General features: G+C 37.4%; 1 protein-coding gene across 3 annotated transcripts in view; it reads right to left on the bottom strand.

The window, feature by feature from the left end:
• Positions 1–16,311, bottom strand: part of DOCK10 (dedicator of cytokinesis 10) — a 216,862-nt gene that overhangs the window by 21,278 nt on the left and 179,273 nt on the right. For all 3 annotated transcript variants that reach the window (XM_054723258.1, XM_054723257.1, XM_054723259.1), the window contains exons 32-47: positions 15,770–15,945; positions 15,526–15,642; positions 14,311–14,422; positions 13,499–13,620; positions 13,295–13,409; positions 13,140–13,206; positions 12,501–12,548; positions 11,911–12,012; positions 11,112–11,236; positions 9,737–9,849; positions 7,792–7,929; positions 6,955–7,137; positions 6,308–6,418; positions 5,077–5,292; positions 3,527–3,584; positions 3,117–3,215 (exon numbers count right to left, since the gene is read on the bottom strand). In XM_054723258.1, coding sequence (XP_054579233.1) covers positions 3,117–3,215; positions 3,527–3,584; positions 5,077–5,292; positions 6,308–6,418; positions 6,955–7,137; positions 7,792–7,929; positions 9,737–9,849; positions 11,112–11,236; positions 11,911–12,012; positions 12,501–12,548; positions 13,140–13,206; positions 13,295–13,409; positions 13,499–13,620; positions 14,311–14,422; positions 15,526–15,642; positions 15,770–15,945 — 1,902 coding nt within the window. The remainder of the gene's footprint in view (positions 1–3,116; positions 3,216–3,526; positions 3,585–5,076; positions 5,293–6,307; positions 6,419–6,954; positions 7,138–7,791; positions 7,930–9,736; positions 9,850–11,111; positions 11,237–11,910; positions 12,013–12,500; positions 12,549–13,139; positions 13,207–13,294; positions 13,410–13,498; positions 13,621–14,310; positions 14,423–15,525; positions 15,643–15,769; positions 15,946–16,311) is intronic.

Raw genomic sequence — 16,311 nt, 5'->3', positions numbered from 1 at the left:
AGTCATGTATTGCTTGGATTAGACAATGCCTTGCTTCATGATGTTCCAAGTGGTAGTGTAACACTCAGCAGTCAGCGAGATGGTTGGACCATGACTGTTGGTAAATACTCCCTGCCAGGTGATCAATGTCAGCCTTTTGTAATTCTGTATTATTTGTAGGTGATACATTTTCTATAAGAAGCTGGCATGGGATTATAGACCAAAAACAAGATTTGTAGATGATGTAGCTCCAATGTTCTGGTTTAGTTAACCTCTTTGAGCCCGTTTCTCCCATTTGTTATACTAGAGACATTGATATGTATCTCAAAGGATGGGTGAAAGGATTAATATTTGAGAAAACACCTGGTATGGTCAGCACATTAGGATGGCAATGCTCAATACTCACTAACTTTTACCCTTTGGCATTATCTAGAAACCATCTTAAAATTTTTGTTAGCATTTTGCCACCAAGATTATAAAAAGGTCATGCTCTGCGATATATATGGCAAGAGTTGATAATGGGTCATGTTCCTAGAGGAAGGATCAGATCTGAATGATGGGGAATAAAGTGGTTAGGAGCACAGCCTGGGGCGACAGACCAGTCTTGATCTCTGGCCACCACAAACTAACCATAAGCTCTGAGGCGGTTGATTTACTGCTCTTGATTTTCTCATTTGTAAATGAGAGGTAATAACAGCACCCAACTCATAGACTTGTCATTGGTAACTAATTCAGGTATTGTCAGTATGGAGCCTAGTGCTGTGCCTCACATGGAGCATGTGCTTTGTAAGTTACAGCTGATGCTCCAGTGGGTGTTTTCATTTTAATAATCAGTTCATTTAGCAGTAGCTGGTTTGGCTCAGTGGATAGAGCATCGGCCTGCAGACTGAAGGGTCCTGGGTTTGATTCCAGTCAAGGGCACATGCCCAGGTTGCGGGCTCGATCCCCAGTAGGGGGTGTGCAGGAGGCAGCTGATCAATGATTCTCTCTCGTCATTGATGTTTCTATCTCTCTCTCCCTTTCCCTTCCTCTCTGAAATCAACAAAAATATATTTAAGTAAAACTTTAGACAATAAAAAATTATCAGTTCCTTGGCTATGCAACTAAATTATCAACCCAAGACCTGTTAAAATTATAATAATTACTGCAAACGAATCCTTGAATTAAAATTCTATGCTCTGCCCTAACAGGTTTGGCTCAGTGGATAGAGCATCAGCCTGTGGACTGAAAGGTCCCAGGTTCAATTCCGGTCAAGGGCATGTACCTTCGTTGCGGGCACATTCCCAGTAGGAGGTGTGCAGGAGGCAGCTGATCGATGTTTCTAACTCTCTATCCCTCTCCCTTCCTCTCTGTAAAAAAATCAATAAAATATATTAAAAAATTCTTTGCTCCTACTTCTCTATAATATTCTTTCTGTAATTAAACATACGTTAAAATACATGAAAACTGATGGTAGTAGGAAATGTTATGACATACTTCTCACAGGATGCTGATCATTATTAGAGCTGTATTTCCTGGAGTCACCTATATTTACCTATATTCTTATTATTTACACATTGTATGAGAGGTAGTCTACTTCTTTGACTTAGAAACATGGTAACAAAAAGTATACTGAGGATTTCAAATATATATATACTAGAGGCCCGATGCACGAAATTCGTGCAAGGGGCTTGGCTCCGCTGCTGCGGCAGCTGCTTCTGCCTTGGCCCCTGCCTGCCGCGGTTTCGTCCAGAAGGTCATCCGGAAGGATGTCTGGTCTAATTAGCATATAATGCTTTTATTATTATAGATGCTACTGCCTCATAAATGACCACCTTCCTTAATTTAAAGTTTACTAAACAAATACATTTTCTCAATGTGTATGATATATTCTGACATTATTTTAGATCTGAAAGTGGGTATTTAAAAGTTTTTGAATATTAAAGGTTCACACAACTTTTTGGGATTGAAGTTTCTACAACTTCTCAAACTGACACCTAGTTTTACCAGGTTTCTCCAATTTAGTTTTTTAGCTAGAATTTGACATAGGCTTTATGGAATTGTAGAGTATCTGATTATGATTAAAAAATGAGATGGGGAGGAAGGGCATGTTAAAAAAAACCACAATGATAACTTTGGTGACTTGCATATGAAAATAAAAACAAGGAGTCGGCAACTGAGGAAGGTGATTCCTGACTTTTAGTGTGGGCATGAGCCATGGTGCCAGGGCTGGTCTCTTCTCCAAGGTCCCCGAATAAATGACCTCACTGTCCACAGTTCACTTTGGTCACTGGGTTCAAATGTCTTGTTTGCAAAATCCACTGAAACTTTTTAGAAAATATATACATATTTAAAAGAATGAGGAACCAATTAAGTTTCCAAAATACTGTAACTAAAGTCATTTACCTTTTGTGTAGGTATTTTGATCTTTATACCTAAAGATTTGTTCCTGTTTTTTTATACACTGAGTTTACCACAGCTTTTAGAAGATTAAGTTATAAAATATATTGTAGTTCATAAACTTTGGGTTTGAACAATTTTGCAAAAGAAAACATTAAATGTATTAACTATGTTACCAACTTGTTTTCAGAGTAATTATTTAGTTATCACTATAAAATCATTTTTATAAGACATTAAAGATGAAATATTTTTAAAGGAAGTATTGTTAACTCTTACATATTGGAAATTGTCAGAACCAGTTTATGCTTTTAAAAAAGAAATACAACATGCCAATGATAAGTATAGTCCTGTATATGCACTATATTTATATGTTTCCACTTCTGCATCCCTATATTGGACTAATTTTATTATATTTCAAAATGAAAATGGATTTCTCTTGCCATTTTAAACAATCCATCAGTTTCAGAATAAAATCCCAAAGGCAGACTAGCAGGCAAATTGGTAGCAAAATATGGCCACAACTCATAATAATATAGGATAAGATGCAGCTATATTTGCTGAAAACTTTTCAGTAATGTAAACTGCATAAATTTAGGATGAATGCTAGGAACTTTGGGATTTTGCAGAGTAAGTAATGTAGGTCTGACATGGTTTTTGCTTCCAGGAATACATTTAAGAATTTCGTTGAAGTAAAGCTTAAGCGAGGTTTAATGTCCTCTGCACTGTTCCGTGGGTAAAGGAGCTGTTAGACCACTCACTTCCTCCACCGGGACTGGTTAGTAATGGGTTGCTATCGCAGGGGTGGGTATCCTCCATGAGCAGGGATGGTGTGCAAATCTTTTCCGTTTTCCAGTAACCTATGGTAGTGCAAGATGAGGTTAGGACAATGCTACATGTTTGTGTTAATTCAAGCTTACAAAACCAGAAATCGTTAACCTATCCAAGAAGCTGACCAGTTAGCCTTGCACATAAAATAAACATGATAATGGCATGAAAGAAAGTTAAAACTTAAAAGTACAATGTAATTAGAAATATCTGTGAATATTAATGTTGCTTAATAAAACGTAACCAAGAGTAATAAAATCTAAAATTAATAAATTAATTTTAAGTTGGATTTCAACATGTTGATTTCTGGACTTTTTCTCCCTCATAAGGTTGGTCATCTTACCCTTTCTTTTCAGGTATTCTGCAATGAGGGCGGCTATATGGATGTAGCACATAGCAGCCTGCAATAAAACAGAAACCGTGTCAGAGGAGGATGCAGCACACATTTTACTATTTGTCTAATTAGGACTAATGTCATGTCAGAATATGTGGAGGAATCTTTTAAGTAAGAGAATTAAAAGTAATCAATTACATTTCCAAAAAAATTCACAATCAAAAATAAAATGCACACTTGGGATTGTCTTTCTTGATGTAATTCTCAAGAAGAGCTGGCCTGAAGAATTTTCCCAAAGATTTATCTTCCTTAATATCTAAGTTTCTCTTTGTCTCTTAGTATTTACAGGGGAGGGCAAAACTAGTTTGCAGTTGTTCATAAGGAAAAAGACATGCAGGTTATGATTATTACAATAGCTGAATAAACTCTGTATTTCACGTACTCAAAACTATAAACCTATTTTTGCCCACCTGTATGTATGTATGTGTTTATATATTTTCACAGCTCTCTTTCCTTGTGAAAACTATTAGCTTCTGGTTCTAAACTGGAAAGGCAAATGCTGCCTTCTTACCTCTTCTGCCTCCAGGAATGGTCCTCACTCGAATATCCGTTGCCTTTCAAGTGGTCGCCTCACTTGGTTAAATAGTGTGACCTAATGCGTCACGTGTGCTCCCCTCCACCAGATGACACGGGCAACATTCTATTATTCTCTAACATATCCTGTCAAGCCTTGAACATTGCTGGACGCCTACCAGAACTTGACATGTTGAAGGGTCCAAATGACTTCAGCTTTTCCCTTTGAAGTTTTATGGAGGAACTTTTCCATTTTTACAGCAGTTCAAGGCAAATAGAGTTTCGCATTTTGTCCTCACCAAATAGCCACCAAGCAAGGTTTTGTTTCTATCCCAGAGCCCCTTGCAAGCATTGTTAGAGCTTTAGGATTGCCGCAGACAAATTATCTCTCCCCAAAGAGTGCATATTTCTGGGAATAAGGCAAAACTTCTCCATTTGGTGTCTGGAAGCCATCTGGTACTGTGAATTGCTGCTCATAAATCCACCCATCATTTAAATTGACATAGAAATGTTAGCTATTGATTTATAACCTTCACACAATGGACCCTCTTCACTTACCTGGATCTCAGGAGTATTAATTTTTACATCACCAGTTCAGTCTAGCTGCAAATGAGGACAGTTGACCCTAATCTGAATTTACTCATCATGGTGGTGAGCTTCCCCATCCAACTCCAATTACAGGGAAGAAGTTTTAAAACACAGACCATTAATTTATGTAACTCTTAATTTCCACACACCCTTAAAGCCTCAGGTGTGTAGAATTCAGCTCTGCATTCATTGCATAGCCTATAATTACAGTTGTCCCCACAGACTCTGGCCTTTATTTGATTCCTACATGCAAATTTAATGCACATAACATATAGTGAAGCAATATTTAGATTGGTGGAAATATATAATAACTTTTTATGTTCCTGCTGTAAATGAAAATCCAATTGAGCTTTATCAAAGGACAATGCTGATGGAGAATGACAGCCTTTGCCAATCACCTCTGACAAGTCTCCGTTTCGAGCGTGAATCTTGGCCATGCTTTCCAACCAGGTCCTCCGTAGCTCCGGGGTGCTCGCATAGGAGTTTGCCAGGCTGTACTGGAGATCCACCAGCATCTCGGGGTCCTTCTCATGCTCCTTCATCTGAGCCGTGGCCATCAAAACAGTCCTTATACGTTTAGTCAGGTCTTTCACCTCTGCTGGGAAATTGCTGTTCTTTGGAAAAGAGAGAGCCTGAGTCATAACCTGCTTAGAATTCAGAAGTGAGGCTGTTAATTGTGGTTTGTCATCTCAGTTTGATGCATCCTACATATTGCTCATAAATATGTACATTCTTTATACATGCATATTTATACATGCATATATACATGTTGTGATTGTGGTTATATACATTTGAAGATAAGAATTGTTGTAGGGCCTGCTCTTTGGTTTTCTAGCCCCCCTCCTTCTAGTAATAGCATCTTGATTGTCCTTTCAAATGCTCTCCTTTCTGGCTCATGTTCATGTTATTTGAGTGGGTCTACTTCATTCCCAGGCACCAGGGCTGGCACATGATACTGGCCTGGCCAATCACATTATTTGATCCCGGAGGTGACATTAATTGGTTTAGGGAGGGGCATATGACACAAGGTTGGATGAAGGAGATTCAGTACTGGAGCTTCAATTGGCACTAAGGAATAAGGTACTTTTTCCACTCAAGGAATACTACCAGAGAGTAAACTCATGGGAGAGCTCTCCCGTATATGGAATAAACACAGGAAAGTTGAACTGAGAGTTAGGGAGACATGCTGAAGTAGAGGCAGTAGGAGGAGGACATCAGAAAAAATTATTTTGATCCCTGCATTTAGCTATGCCTGAAGCCAGACATTAGACCTGGATTTTTCAGTATAGTGACTAAAAGAGAAGTCTTTGGAAAGTCCCCCCCATCCCCAAAAAAGATAAGATAAACTTGGCTAAGAATGGAATTATAAGAGAACCGTTGGATTTCTGGATATTTGTGGTAAGTTCTCTTGTTACACACCATTCAACCACACATCTTGGAAATTCCACTTAACAGATTATATTCTGAAAGTGTAAGAGCTGATTATCAGTTTAAAGAAGCAAACAATGTAAGTAATGTCTCAATAAACAAAATAACATATTCGTATTTTTAAATGAGTTAGATATCTCACAAAAACAATCAGTTTAGTTTATTCCTAATTATTTAAAAATCCCACAAAGCATTTCTTACTTTCATTTGTTTGTCTCCATTAGCAAAATTATTGGTAATTGCAAGGGAATGTTGAAACCGAGAGCCTCCAATTCCAGCGTCAGCTATTAACTGACTTACGGCCTTGATGAGCTGAAAGAGAGAAGAAAAATGAAACCTCAAAAGTAAGTAACTTAGAAATAGGAGTTATAAAGAAATCCATTGGATTAGTTGAATGTACCATTAATTTCTCCCTCTAGATCCAATGAATGATATCTCTCTGTTTTAAATCTTTAAAGGCCATGTGATCTTGGGCTTTTCTTATAAACTTAAATACTTAAGGAAGGTTGCAAGAATCTTGGGATGTCTTGAAGAAAGAAATGTATGCATTTAGAATCTGGTGAGATTTGGCATCCTAGAGATAGCCCTGGATTCCTGACTTGTGTGTTCTGTATGACTCTATTCCCTGGCAGAAGAAAGAACAAGTCCAGGTGGAGTTATGGACTTTGCTGGCTTCTGCCCAGCTGCCCTCTGCCCATGAATCAGAACTGAATGTGATGGGCACCTTTAAGGGCAGAGTCTGGAGGAGGAATTGGTCACTGGTTGCTCTGAGGACAGTAAGCTTCTATCAATGCTGAGACAGAGTTGTGGCATTAACAATAGCACTAATGAAAACTGGCAGCACTTACTTGTAAGTGGGATCGGACAATTGACTTCTGCTTGTTAAATTCAAAATTCTTCCTCATGAAAAAGTACAGAAGTGCTGATGCTTCTGTCTGAGTTGACCGTGACCTGTGGTTACAGCACTTTAGGACTTCATAGCAGAAGGATCCACACAGGTCGGCAGGCCCTTGAAAGAACGCTGAAGGAAACTGTGGGAATGGAAACACTGGTGAGGTCAGCCCTGTTCCTTCCTTGTGCTCTGTTCACTCTCATATTTTAAAATCCCTGAGAATGAAATCCTTCTTTCTTTTCTTTTAAATGAGTCTTTTTCTTTTATTTGCAAGTGGGAGAGGATATACTTTTGCTTGTTAAAGTCTATCTTAGTATTTCTCTCTTTTTTTCCCCTAAAAACAATCATTCTCTATTTTTTAAGTATCCCTTGTATAAATAACTAATGATAACCCGAAAGCATTGAGCCAGAGCTTTGACATGTTTTCTATTTACCCAACACTGTAAGCTGCAGGGGCCCTAAGAGGTCATAGCTGTAGCTACTTCAATGTGGAACCTTTAACTTGGCATGAATGGGCTTCACAGCTCATGGTGTGCATTTTACCTAACTCTGCCACAAACACTTACTCAAAGAATTGGTGGCCAGATGTTAATTTTATTCCCTTCTGATATCTAAGCCAAAAGGTTGTCAAGGCTATGAGCTTATTTTGAGATCACCAATCAAAGATTTGATAAAACCAAATAAACCAAAATAAAAGAAAACATACCTTCTCTCCATACCAGAGAAGTAAGGATTAACATGCATTTATGATCATCATTCACTGAGCTTTCGCTGGAAGCTGGAGCACCCTTACCTTGCATACAAACAGTCTGAGGGACGCAAACACATGCTTTAGCGCTGTGGCTGACTGGTTTACTTGGAAAAAGAGCATATAGGTATCGAAGACTCTTTTCATTAATGAATTTTGACATTCAGATTGTTGGAGTTGTCGCTGGAAATTTAACACAGAAGTTATTTAGGATGAGGAAAGGGACACCTGTGTTCTTTCAAAAGATATTTGTTGTGAACCTATAGAATGGTAGGCACAATTCTGGGTGCTGGACATAAAATGCTGAATAAGAGGAGAAGGTCTACATTCCCAGTATAACTGACAGAGTAGTGACTGGAAAAAAAAAGTACTAAATAAGGAAACAGAGTATAATGATATATTATGATAGAAAGAAATTGCTTTGGGAGTAGGATTGCACTTTAGATAGGGTGGTTAGGTATGACCTCTTTAATGGATGAATTGACACGTGAGCTAAAGGAGTGTGCTGGGGGCAGATCTGGGAGGGCTGTCCAAGGAGGGAGGCTTGAGTACCAAGAACTTGACTTAGAAAGGAGACTGTGAGCTCAAAGCTGAGAAAAAAGAGCAGAATGAGTGGGGTGGGATAGCAAAGAGAGGTAGGAAATAAGATCACAGACAGGTAAGTCATCATAGGCACTTGTAAAGCCTGTGAGATGTATGTTATTTGAGTAATATTTCCACTGAGCAATAAAAAATTGAAATATGGTTATTGCTTTTTCTACCACCATGCTGAGCTTTCACCCGCAGGACTTTCTTGATGTATTCATTCTGTTTAGTGTAGACTTTATTCAGCACATCAAACTTTTTATAGTTTAAACCTTAACATCTGTGAACTCATTAGGTACAGCTAGCTAATGTTTTTAATAGCTTTATTGATATTTAATTAACATAAAATTTCTATAGTTAGCATTTTATGAAATTTTTTTATAAATGGAATCGTAAGTGTATATACTCTTTCTGTTTGGTTTTCTTCACTGAGCATAACTAAGCTGTATTCTATTATATGGATATAACATCATTTATTTTCTAAGCCATTTATTTGTTGATGTACATTTAAGTTGTTTCCAGTGTTTAGTTATTAAAAATAAAGCTTCCATGAATATTTGTGTACAAAGCTTTGTGTGGGAAAATGCTTTAAAAAATTCTCACCCAAAGAAGGAAGGAAGGAAGAGAGAGAAAGAGAGAGAGAGAGAGAGAGAGAGAGAGAGAGAGAGAGAGATCAATCAGCTGCCTCCTGGGGATTGACCCTGAACCCAGGTATGTGCCCTGACAAGGAACTGAATCCATGACCCTTCAGTGCATGGGATGACTCTCCAACTGAGCCTCATTGGTGGCTATGGCTGAAGAAATGTTTTGATTTCTTCTGGATAAATTCCTAATATTGGAATGGTGGGTTAATAAATGCTTAACATTTTATACCGACATACTGTTTTCCAAAGTGTTTGTACCATTTGGCATCTCCCCTATTAGTGAATGAGAGTTCTTTGCCAAAAGTTGGTATGGTCAGTCTTTTTAAGTGTAACCATTATAACAGTATGTAGTGGTATCATTTCACCAAAGAAATCCAGGGGGCAAATAAGCACGTGAAAAATATTCAACATTATTAGGCTATTGGATCTAGCTGTCATATGTCTCTCCCTTTGAGAATGAAAAGCAGTGTCACATTCTTACTCAGTCATTTTGCTTGATAGTGAAGCAGGAAAAATTAGAAAGAGTATCATCAACTATTTGACAATAGTGAAATACATACATGTGTATAGCAATCAAGCAACAGTCAACTTTTGATAAAATCTGAACTTCATCTTTAACATGTTTTCCACTCACATGTATGTTGATTTATGTAAGGCTAAATAATTTCATAAGATATTTTAATACATGTTCTTGACTTCACATGACTTTTATACCTTCCATTCTAACATGTTGCGGAAGATGTTGTTATGATCACGCTCACCTGGTGAATATGAGTGAAGAGAGACAGCAGGTCTAGAATAGTCAGGCAAACCTCTGTAGCTATATTAGCCTCTGTGTCCACGTGATGCACGATGTCTATTTCATTTGAGTTGCCTAAAAATACAAAGTGGGACATTCATATAAACATCTAAGACAACTCTTTTACCCTATAAAGGTCTTTCTTCTATTATTACATATTCAGTGTTTACTGGTTTTGATCAATAATTTATTAAAGTAAAATGCTTTGGTTTATTCAACTTCCTATTGGCTGAATCAAAAACACTAGACTGAGTCTTTAGTGAATTCTACAGACTAAATGTTTGTGTCCACCCTCCCCCCCAAATTCATATGTCAGTGTGAATTTCAATGTGATGACGTTAGGAGGTGAGGTCTTTGAGAGGTAATTAGGTCATGAGCCTGAAGCCCCATGAATGAGATTAGTGCCCTTATGAGAAGAGACACCAGAAAGATCATCCCTCTCTCTCTCCATCATGTGAAGACACAGCAAGAAGTCAGCCATCTGCAAACAAGAAGCAGGTTCTCACCAGACCTAAAATCTGCTGGTACACTGATCTTGGATCTCCCAGCCTTCAGAACTATGAGAATAAATGTCGTTTAAGTCACCCAGTCTATGGTATCTTGTAACAGCTTGAACGAAGACTGTGTGCCCTTTTCTTCTGTCAGCTGTAGAGTTTCCAAAGACCAGAGTGGTCTATTTCCGTTAGTTCCTACCATTTTCCATTAATTCCATCAATGACAAATTCATATTTCTTCCATAATCAGTCTGGGTCAACTTTTAGGCTCCCAGGCTAATAGACCAAATGTACAGTCTCAGTGGGCAGTCTGCATGAATTGTTTCTGAGAAAGGCATTAAGTGCATTTATAGGATAAGGCATATACTTTCAAACAGCTAACTTTGGTCACATGTCCACAATTGCTAACATTTACATGATACAAAATACTGTTACTTGTTTATTTTTCCTCATGCACAAGCTGAAATGTGGGTATCACTGGATTCAGGATGTCATGTTTAAACCACATTTTCTTCTTCCCACAGAGCAGACAATAAACAATAGGATTGAGAGGGATCTGCATAACATTTATAATACCATTTTTTTTCCAGAGGAGCTACACTAAGCATATGATACCGAGTGCTTTGCTTTCCCACTTTGTTTCTCATAAGAACACTCAGATTTTTAAGCTCTCCATGGTGAGTGCCTCCTCTAAGAACACTCGGGACCATAGCAAGCCTGAAAAATAGTGGTCTCAGTAGCACAACAGTATTCTTTCTATTTTTGAATCATTATCATGCATTTCATGTCCTACATACATCTTGAGAATATACATCTTGTTCCAATTATTTCTGATTTACTTACTGCTCATGGTATTGTCTAACATCTGTAAGAGTTTGGGATTAGAAAGTGGATTTTTGCCTCGAATTATAGGTAAAGTTTGTGATCTGGACTGCTTATGTCCTTCATGACCAGAATTGGTGTTCATCCTGAAAATTAAATAAGAAAAATGGTTAAAATAATGGACATGTGATATCCAAATGTTCATTCAAATATTCTATATTGAGTCAAATATATAACATTTTAAAAATTGAGACCTATTATGAAAATTATTGATTAGAGGTGACATGATAAAAGGGGCTTGAAATACTTTTGAAGAAATTTTCTTTAAGCCAAGAAAAGGTTCAGAAAGATAAGAGAAGAATAATAGATACTAAATTTAAATTTACACAAGCATACTCATTGATATTCAATAAATGCTGGGATTCTATAGATGTGAAGTTGACTATTGGTCAATCAGGAAGATAGCATAACTCAACTGTGTGAAATTATATTTAGAAGGCAATATTTAAAAAGTAAAATCTGTTCTAGAAGAACCCTTGCTTTCCTAGTTGTTTATATTTGTCAATCTTCAAATGTGAGGTCAACCTTATAATCTTTATTGCATTTTAAGTTTCTTCACAGAAACATAGAATTACTTTAAATCTGTATTTGTTTTAAAATGTATACATATATATACACACACATATATATACATATACATATACATACATATATATGTGTATGTGCACATGCATGTATAGCCACCCCCACAAATACATAAATAAATACACATACATATATACACACTATGTTTTTAAATACAAAGCAAATGTGACATTACCATTGTGACAGGAGGCCTGATGTTTGGCAGGAAGGATTCGATCCTTTGAGAGTTCCATTGTTCTGGGTGGACTGCACAAATTTAAATGCAGCAGCAATTTTCCTGCAGGAAATGTTGATGTTTTAATCATAGCTCAGCATTTGCAAATTCACATGCTATGAAAAATGAAATCACACATTCTTCTGGAAACAGGGAAGTGGGGGTTTAGTGAAGGTGCTGGGAACTTTGCGGTCACTCATGAAGAAAGAATGGCAGCACAAAGCTACTTCAGATTAATTTTTCTTTTTATTTTACTTAAAATATTTTCTTAAATTGGTACCTTCCAAGTTTTATCCCTAAACAGGTAGATAATTTGTTCAAAGATACATGAAATGAGACTTCCTTTGAGAAATGTGTTTTGTGCTTCTCTACCTCTAAAGCTTTATGCTATGGAGATAGGGCTATTGTCAAACTTCGAATGGGAGGTCAACCTTATAATCTTTATTGCATTTTAAGATTTCTAACATATATTTGTAAATCTAACCTGATGCATTAATATATGTCATAACTCTAAAAGAACAGACTGACCTATTGGAGCTTAAAATGATTACCTTATTATAATGCGTTTTCCTAGGTATCTGAAATTTTGAAGACAGACGCTAGAAAGGAAAAAAGTCACATTCTAGTTATTTCCCTCTTATACATTAAAAATGTTAAATTTTATTTAAATACTAGAGGCCCAGTACACAGATTCATCCACTGGTGGGGTCCCTTGGCCTGGCCTGTGCCCTAATGCAATCCAGGACCTTCAGGGGATGGCAGAGAGCCGGTTTTGGTCCAATCCCCACAGGCCAGGCTGAGGGACCCCACTGGTGCATGAATCTGTGCACCAGGCCTGCAGTATGCATACAAGATCTTTGGTTAACCTCTTCTCATCCTCCCCCCTCCCCGCTTCCCTCTGTGATTCATCAGTCTGTTCCATGTTTCCATGCCTGTGGTTTCAGCTCCTGTGTTGAGAGTCTGCCCCCTGGTGGTCAGTGCACTACACACACACACACACACACACACACACACACACACACACACACTCAATATACACACACACACACACATAAATATATAGATGTAGGTTTTATGCATTGTTATTGATAGATAATTCACCATATAAGCGCTTAAAATGCAGCATGGTATAATGAACTATTTAGAAGGTTCCAGAAAATGAGAGTTAACTAATCAACACTATAACTTACTCCAAGATGCTGAAGAAGTCAGACACCTCTGGACTGGGTGCTCGTTGCCAGTAGGCAATCAGAGTCTCTGAAAGGAAACACCACATAGTATGAGACTCTGAAATTCGAAGTGTTATTCTTTTTTTAAAGTTTTAATTTTAAAGATTTCTCTTTACCCTCTGAAATATTCTTCATAATGTGAAGAAAACACATAAGAAGACTCCTGGTTTCGGCTTGATCTAACTTGTCAAATCGAAGTGTTGAGCCTATCAAAGACAAAGGTCTTGGGATCTAGGAATCAAAGAACCAATAAGGATTGAGTAAGAGTAAGAGATTGCTGAGTCCTAATGTGCTGAGCAAGTCTGGAAAGGAAGTCCCACCTTTTCACAGTTGTCAGTCTTCTCACTGCTCTTCTCAGTGGTACTTGGATTGGAGTCAAGACTTGCTAAGGATGCTCTGGAATCAGCATGGTTTACTGTAGAAATAGCTATTGATGAAAATGCTGCAAACACAAGCCACAGCACACAGATGATAATGAGATGTATGGGCACAGACACACAGACAGCTCTAACAATGAACCAAAAAGATGTTGAACATTGAGCAGTATTCTCAAAGACTGACATAATGGAGTCTGGGATTGGCATTAGAGAAATGCCACATTTTAAAGTGTCATTACAATGGCCATGTCAACATTAAGGATTTAGAAAAATTTAGAGCATTATAAATGGAAATAAAGTAAAGCTTGTTCTTTTGATTTCTTAAACAGCTTTTAAGATAAAGCTTCTCTTTTAAAAAATGCTTTAGTAAAAGTTCACAAGGATACTTTGGGGGAAGAAATTTTCAATTTTTGACAGTATAAAAGAAATCAAGATGACATTTCCAAAAACAGTTCTTAAAATACTCTTTGAAGTTGAAGGGCTATTATATCTTAAAAGGCTATGTGCAATGAAAACTTAAATATTGTTTCCAGAATGAAGCAATTTGATAACATCTGAGCCAAGTAAAAATGAAAGCTAAGTAGAAGAGGAAGCTGCTGGATGGCATTCCAAGAAATATGTAAAAAGATACTTTAGCTATATAAATATAGTACTCTGTGCCATAGAGATAATGGGTAATGGATTGTGGAGTGGGTGAAAAGCACGATGATGTACAAGGTAAACATGGATGAGGGTTAAACACAAGTGTTAAGTACCTGCTATGGAATTTAAAACATCTTTAGAAAATGATGTGTCCACAGAGTTTGCATGTTTCATTGCTGACTGGCTGTGAAATCCCCCATTGGTGCTGAGGTCATCTCTAGACCCCTGTATTCAAAGCACAGAAGAAATTAATGGAAATCATCATATTTCAACATTGTAAAGCCACGTATACTTTAAAAAATATAAAATACATATAAAATTCACTATACTTTCAATTACATGGTACTTGATTTGATCTTTTATATCCCAGCAAAGGTCTTCTGCCAAAGAAGGCAGTGAAAATGAATATAGTCAAAACCATACTCTGGGGCACATTTGATTTCATATGTGATTTAAAATTTTTTACAATGCAGTGTAAACTACCTTTTAGATATAGATTAAATGGATGGAATAATTATATTCATGGATTATATTATATGTTCTATATCATCATTATCATGGGTTATCTTATGTATTTTACTATTACTAAAAACCAGATTTTAAATAATTAGTATGTTCCAATTTCTATGGTAAGTGTTTTCTATTACGCAATTTAACCCTCATAAGAATCTTGGGATGGAGGTATTTTATCCCATTTTATAAATAAGAAATTAGAGGCTTAAAGAAGTGGGATAATTTACCTAATAACACATAAATAGTAACTGATACTACTAGGATTTGAATAAGGTCCCTCCCCCAAATTCCTAAGGCATAGCACCTAACTTCTAGATGGTAGTATCTCGTATAGTAAACTGGGTCAGCAGTAAGTTCATTCATCGGGGATTTGAACACAGGTAACTGATCCCAAGAGGGTTGTTTTACAGTCATTGTGATGACTCAGTGGAGAAAGGAGGACAAACAGGCTACTCCTAGGCTGTGACTATAATGAAGGCATTTGGCTATACAACAACCAGGTGGTCATATAACTGATACCAAAAGGTGGTGGGAAGGTATACTGAGGATGGGGCCATGGATGTAACAGGGGAACCTGGTAAAAACTGGAGAGAACTGGAAAACGATGCAGAGAACAGAGGAAAAGGAAAAAAAGTGCTGGAGAGATGGGCTAGATAGAAGGCTTCAGTGACCAGTCTGGAACCAGTGACACTGACATGAATGTCTCAAAAACACCTAGCAGGAACTGCTAATTCTTAGTCACTCACAAATAGGTGGAAGTGGTATAAGAAAGGCTAACTATTCAAATAGACATTGGAAATAGTATGCAAACTTACCTGGTTCGATGTATTGACAGTAAAAGGATACAGGTCCTTCAGGTAAATCCTTGGCATATTGTCCAGGAGCATGCCATAGAGGGGCATGTATAAACTTGCTATCTGGGCCTGCTTTCTCTAGGTAAGAAGGGAGCCAAAAGAAATGATTCACGTAAAAATCAATGGACCCCTCGGTTTGATTATGCATTTAATGCAGTGTGCCATTAAACTGTGTTTAGGGAAGGGAGAAAGGAAGACCACTTACTGGTTCTCTGTATCGATCATCAAATGAATGCTTAGCCATTAGATTTTTTAGGACAGCTAAAGCTAAGTGCCTGACATCTTGGTCTTCCTGCAGAGCAAAGCCAACTTCTCGGAGCAGAATCCCGATTAGGAAGTGCTTGCGGCAAAATTCATTAGTGACCGAATATTCAGGCATATCTTCGTGAGGCAAGAAGAGAGATCATATTATTGAAAATCAAATGGTCACTTTATAATCATGACAGGTTTATCAAACAACTATCAACTCCTTCCTGAATTCAGGGATATAAGCTTGCCACAGAGATGAGAAATATGAGAGAGGAACATTCAGGAAGATAGGGTGATATTGTGTGTATATTAATACAAATAATGCATGATGTCAGATATCAAGCTCCATGAAAGTGGCATCCCTACAGTATTATAGCTGAGACTAGAAAAACCTAAATAGTCTGTCTGAAGGAATCAGAAGTGGTCAACTGAAAGTAACATGTTGAAATGGGCCAATGAGGATGCTTAAGATTTGGAAGTGCAGGTGTGTGAGCAAAT

Source organism: Eptesicus fuscus, chromosome 11, assembly GCF_027574615.1.
Source record: "Eptesicus fuscus isolate TK198812 chromosome 11, DD_ASM_mEF_20220401, whole genome shotgun sequence".
Classification (NCBI taxonomy): Eukaryota; Metazoa; Chordata; class Mammalia; order Chiroptera; family Vespertilionidae; genus Eptesicus; species Eptesicus fuscus.
Note: the sequence above shows the minus strand (reverse complement) of the source record. Positions and strands in the feature narration are given on the sequence as shown.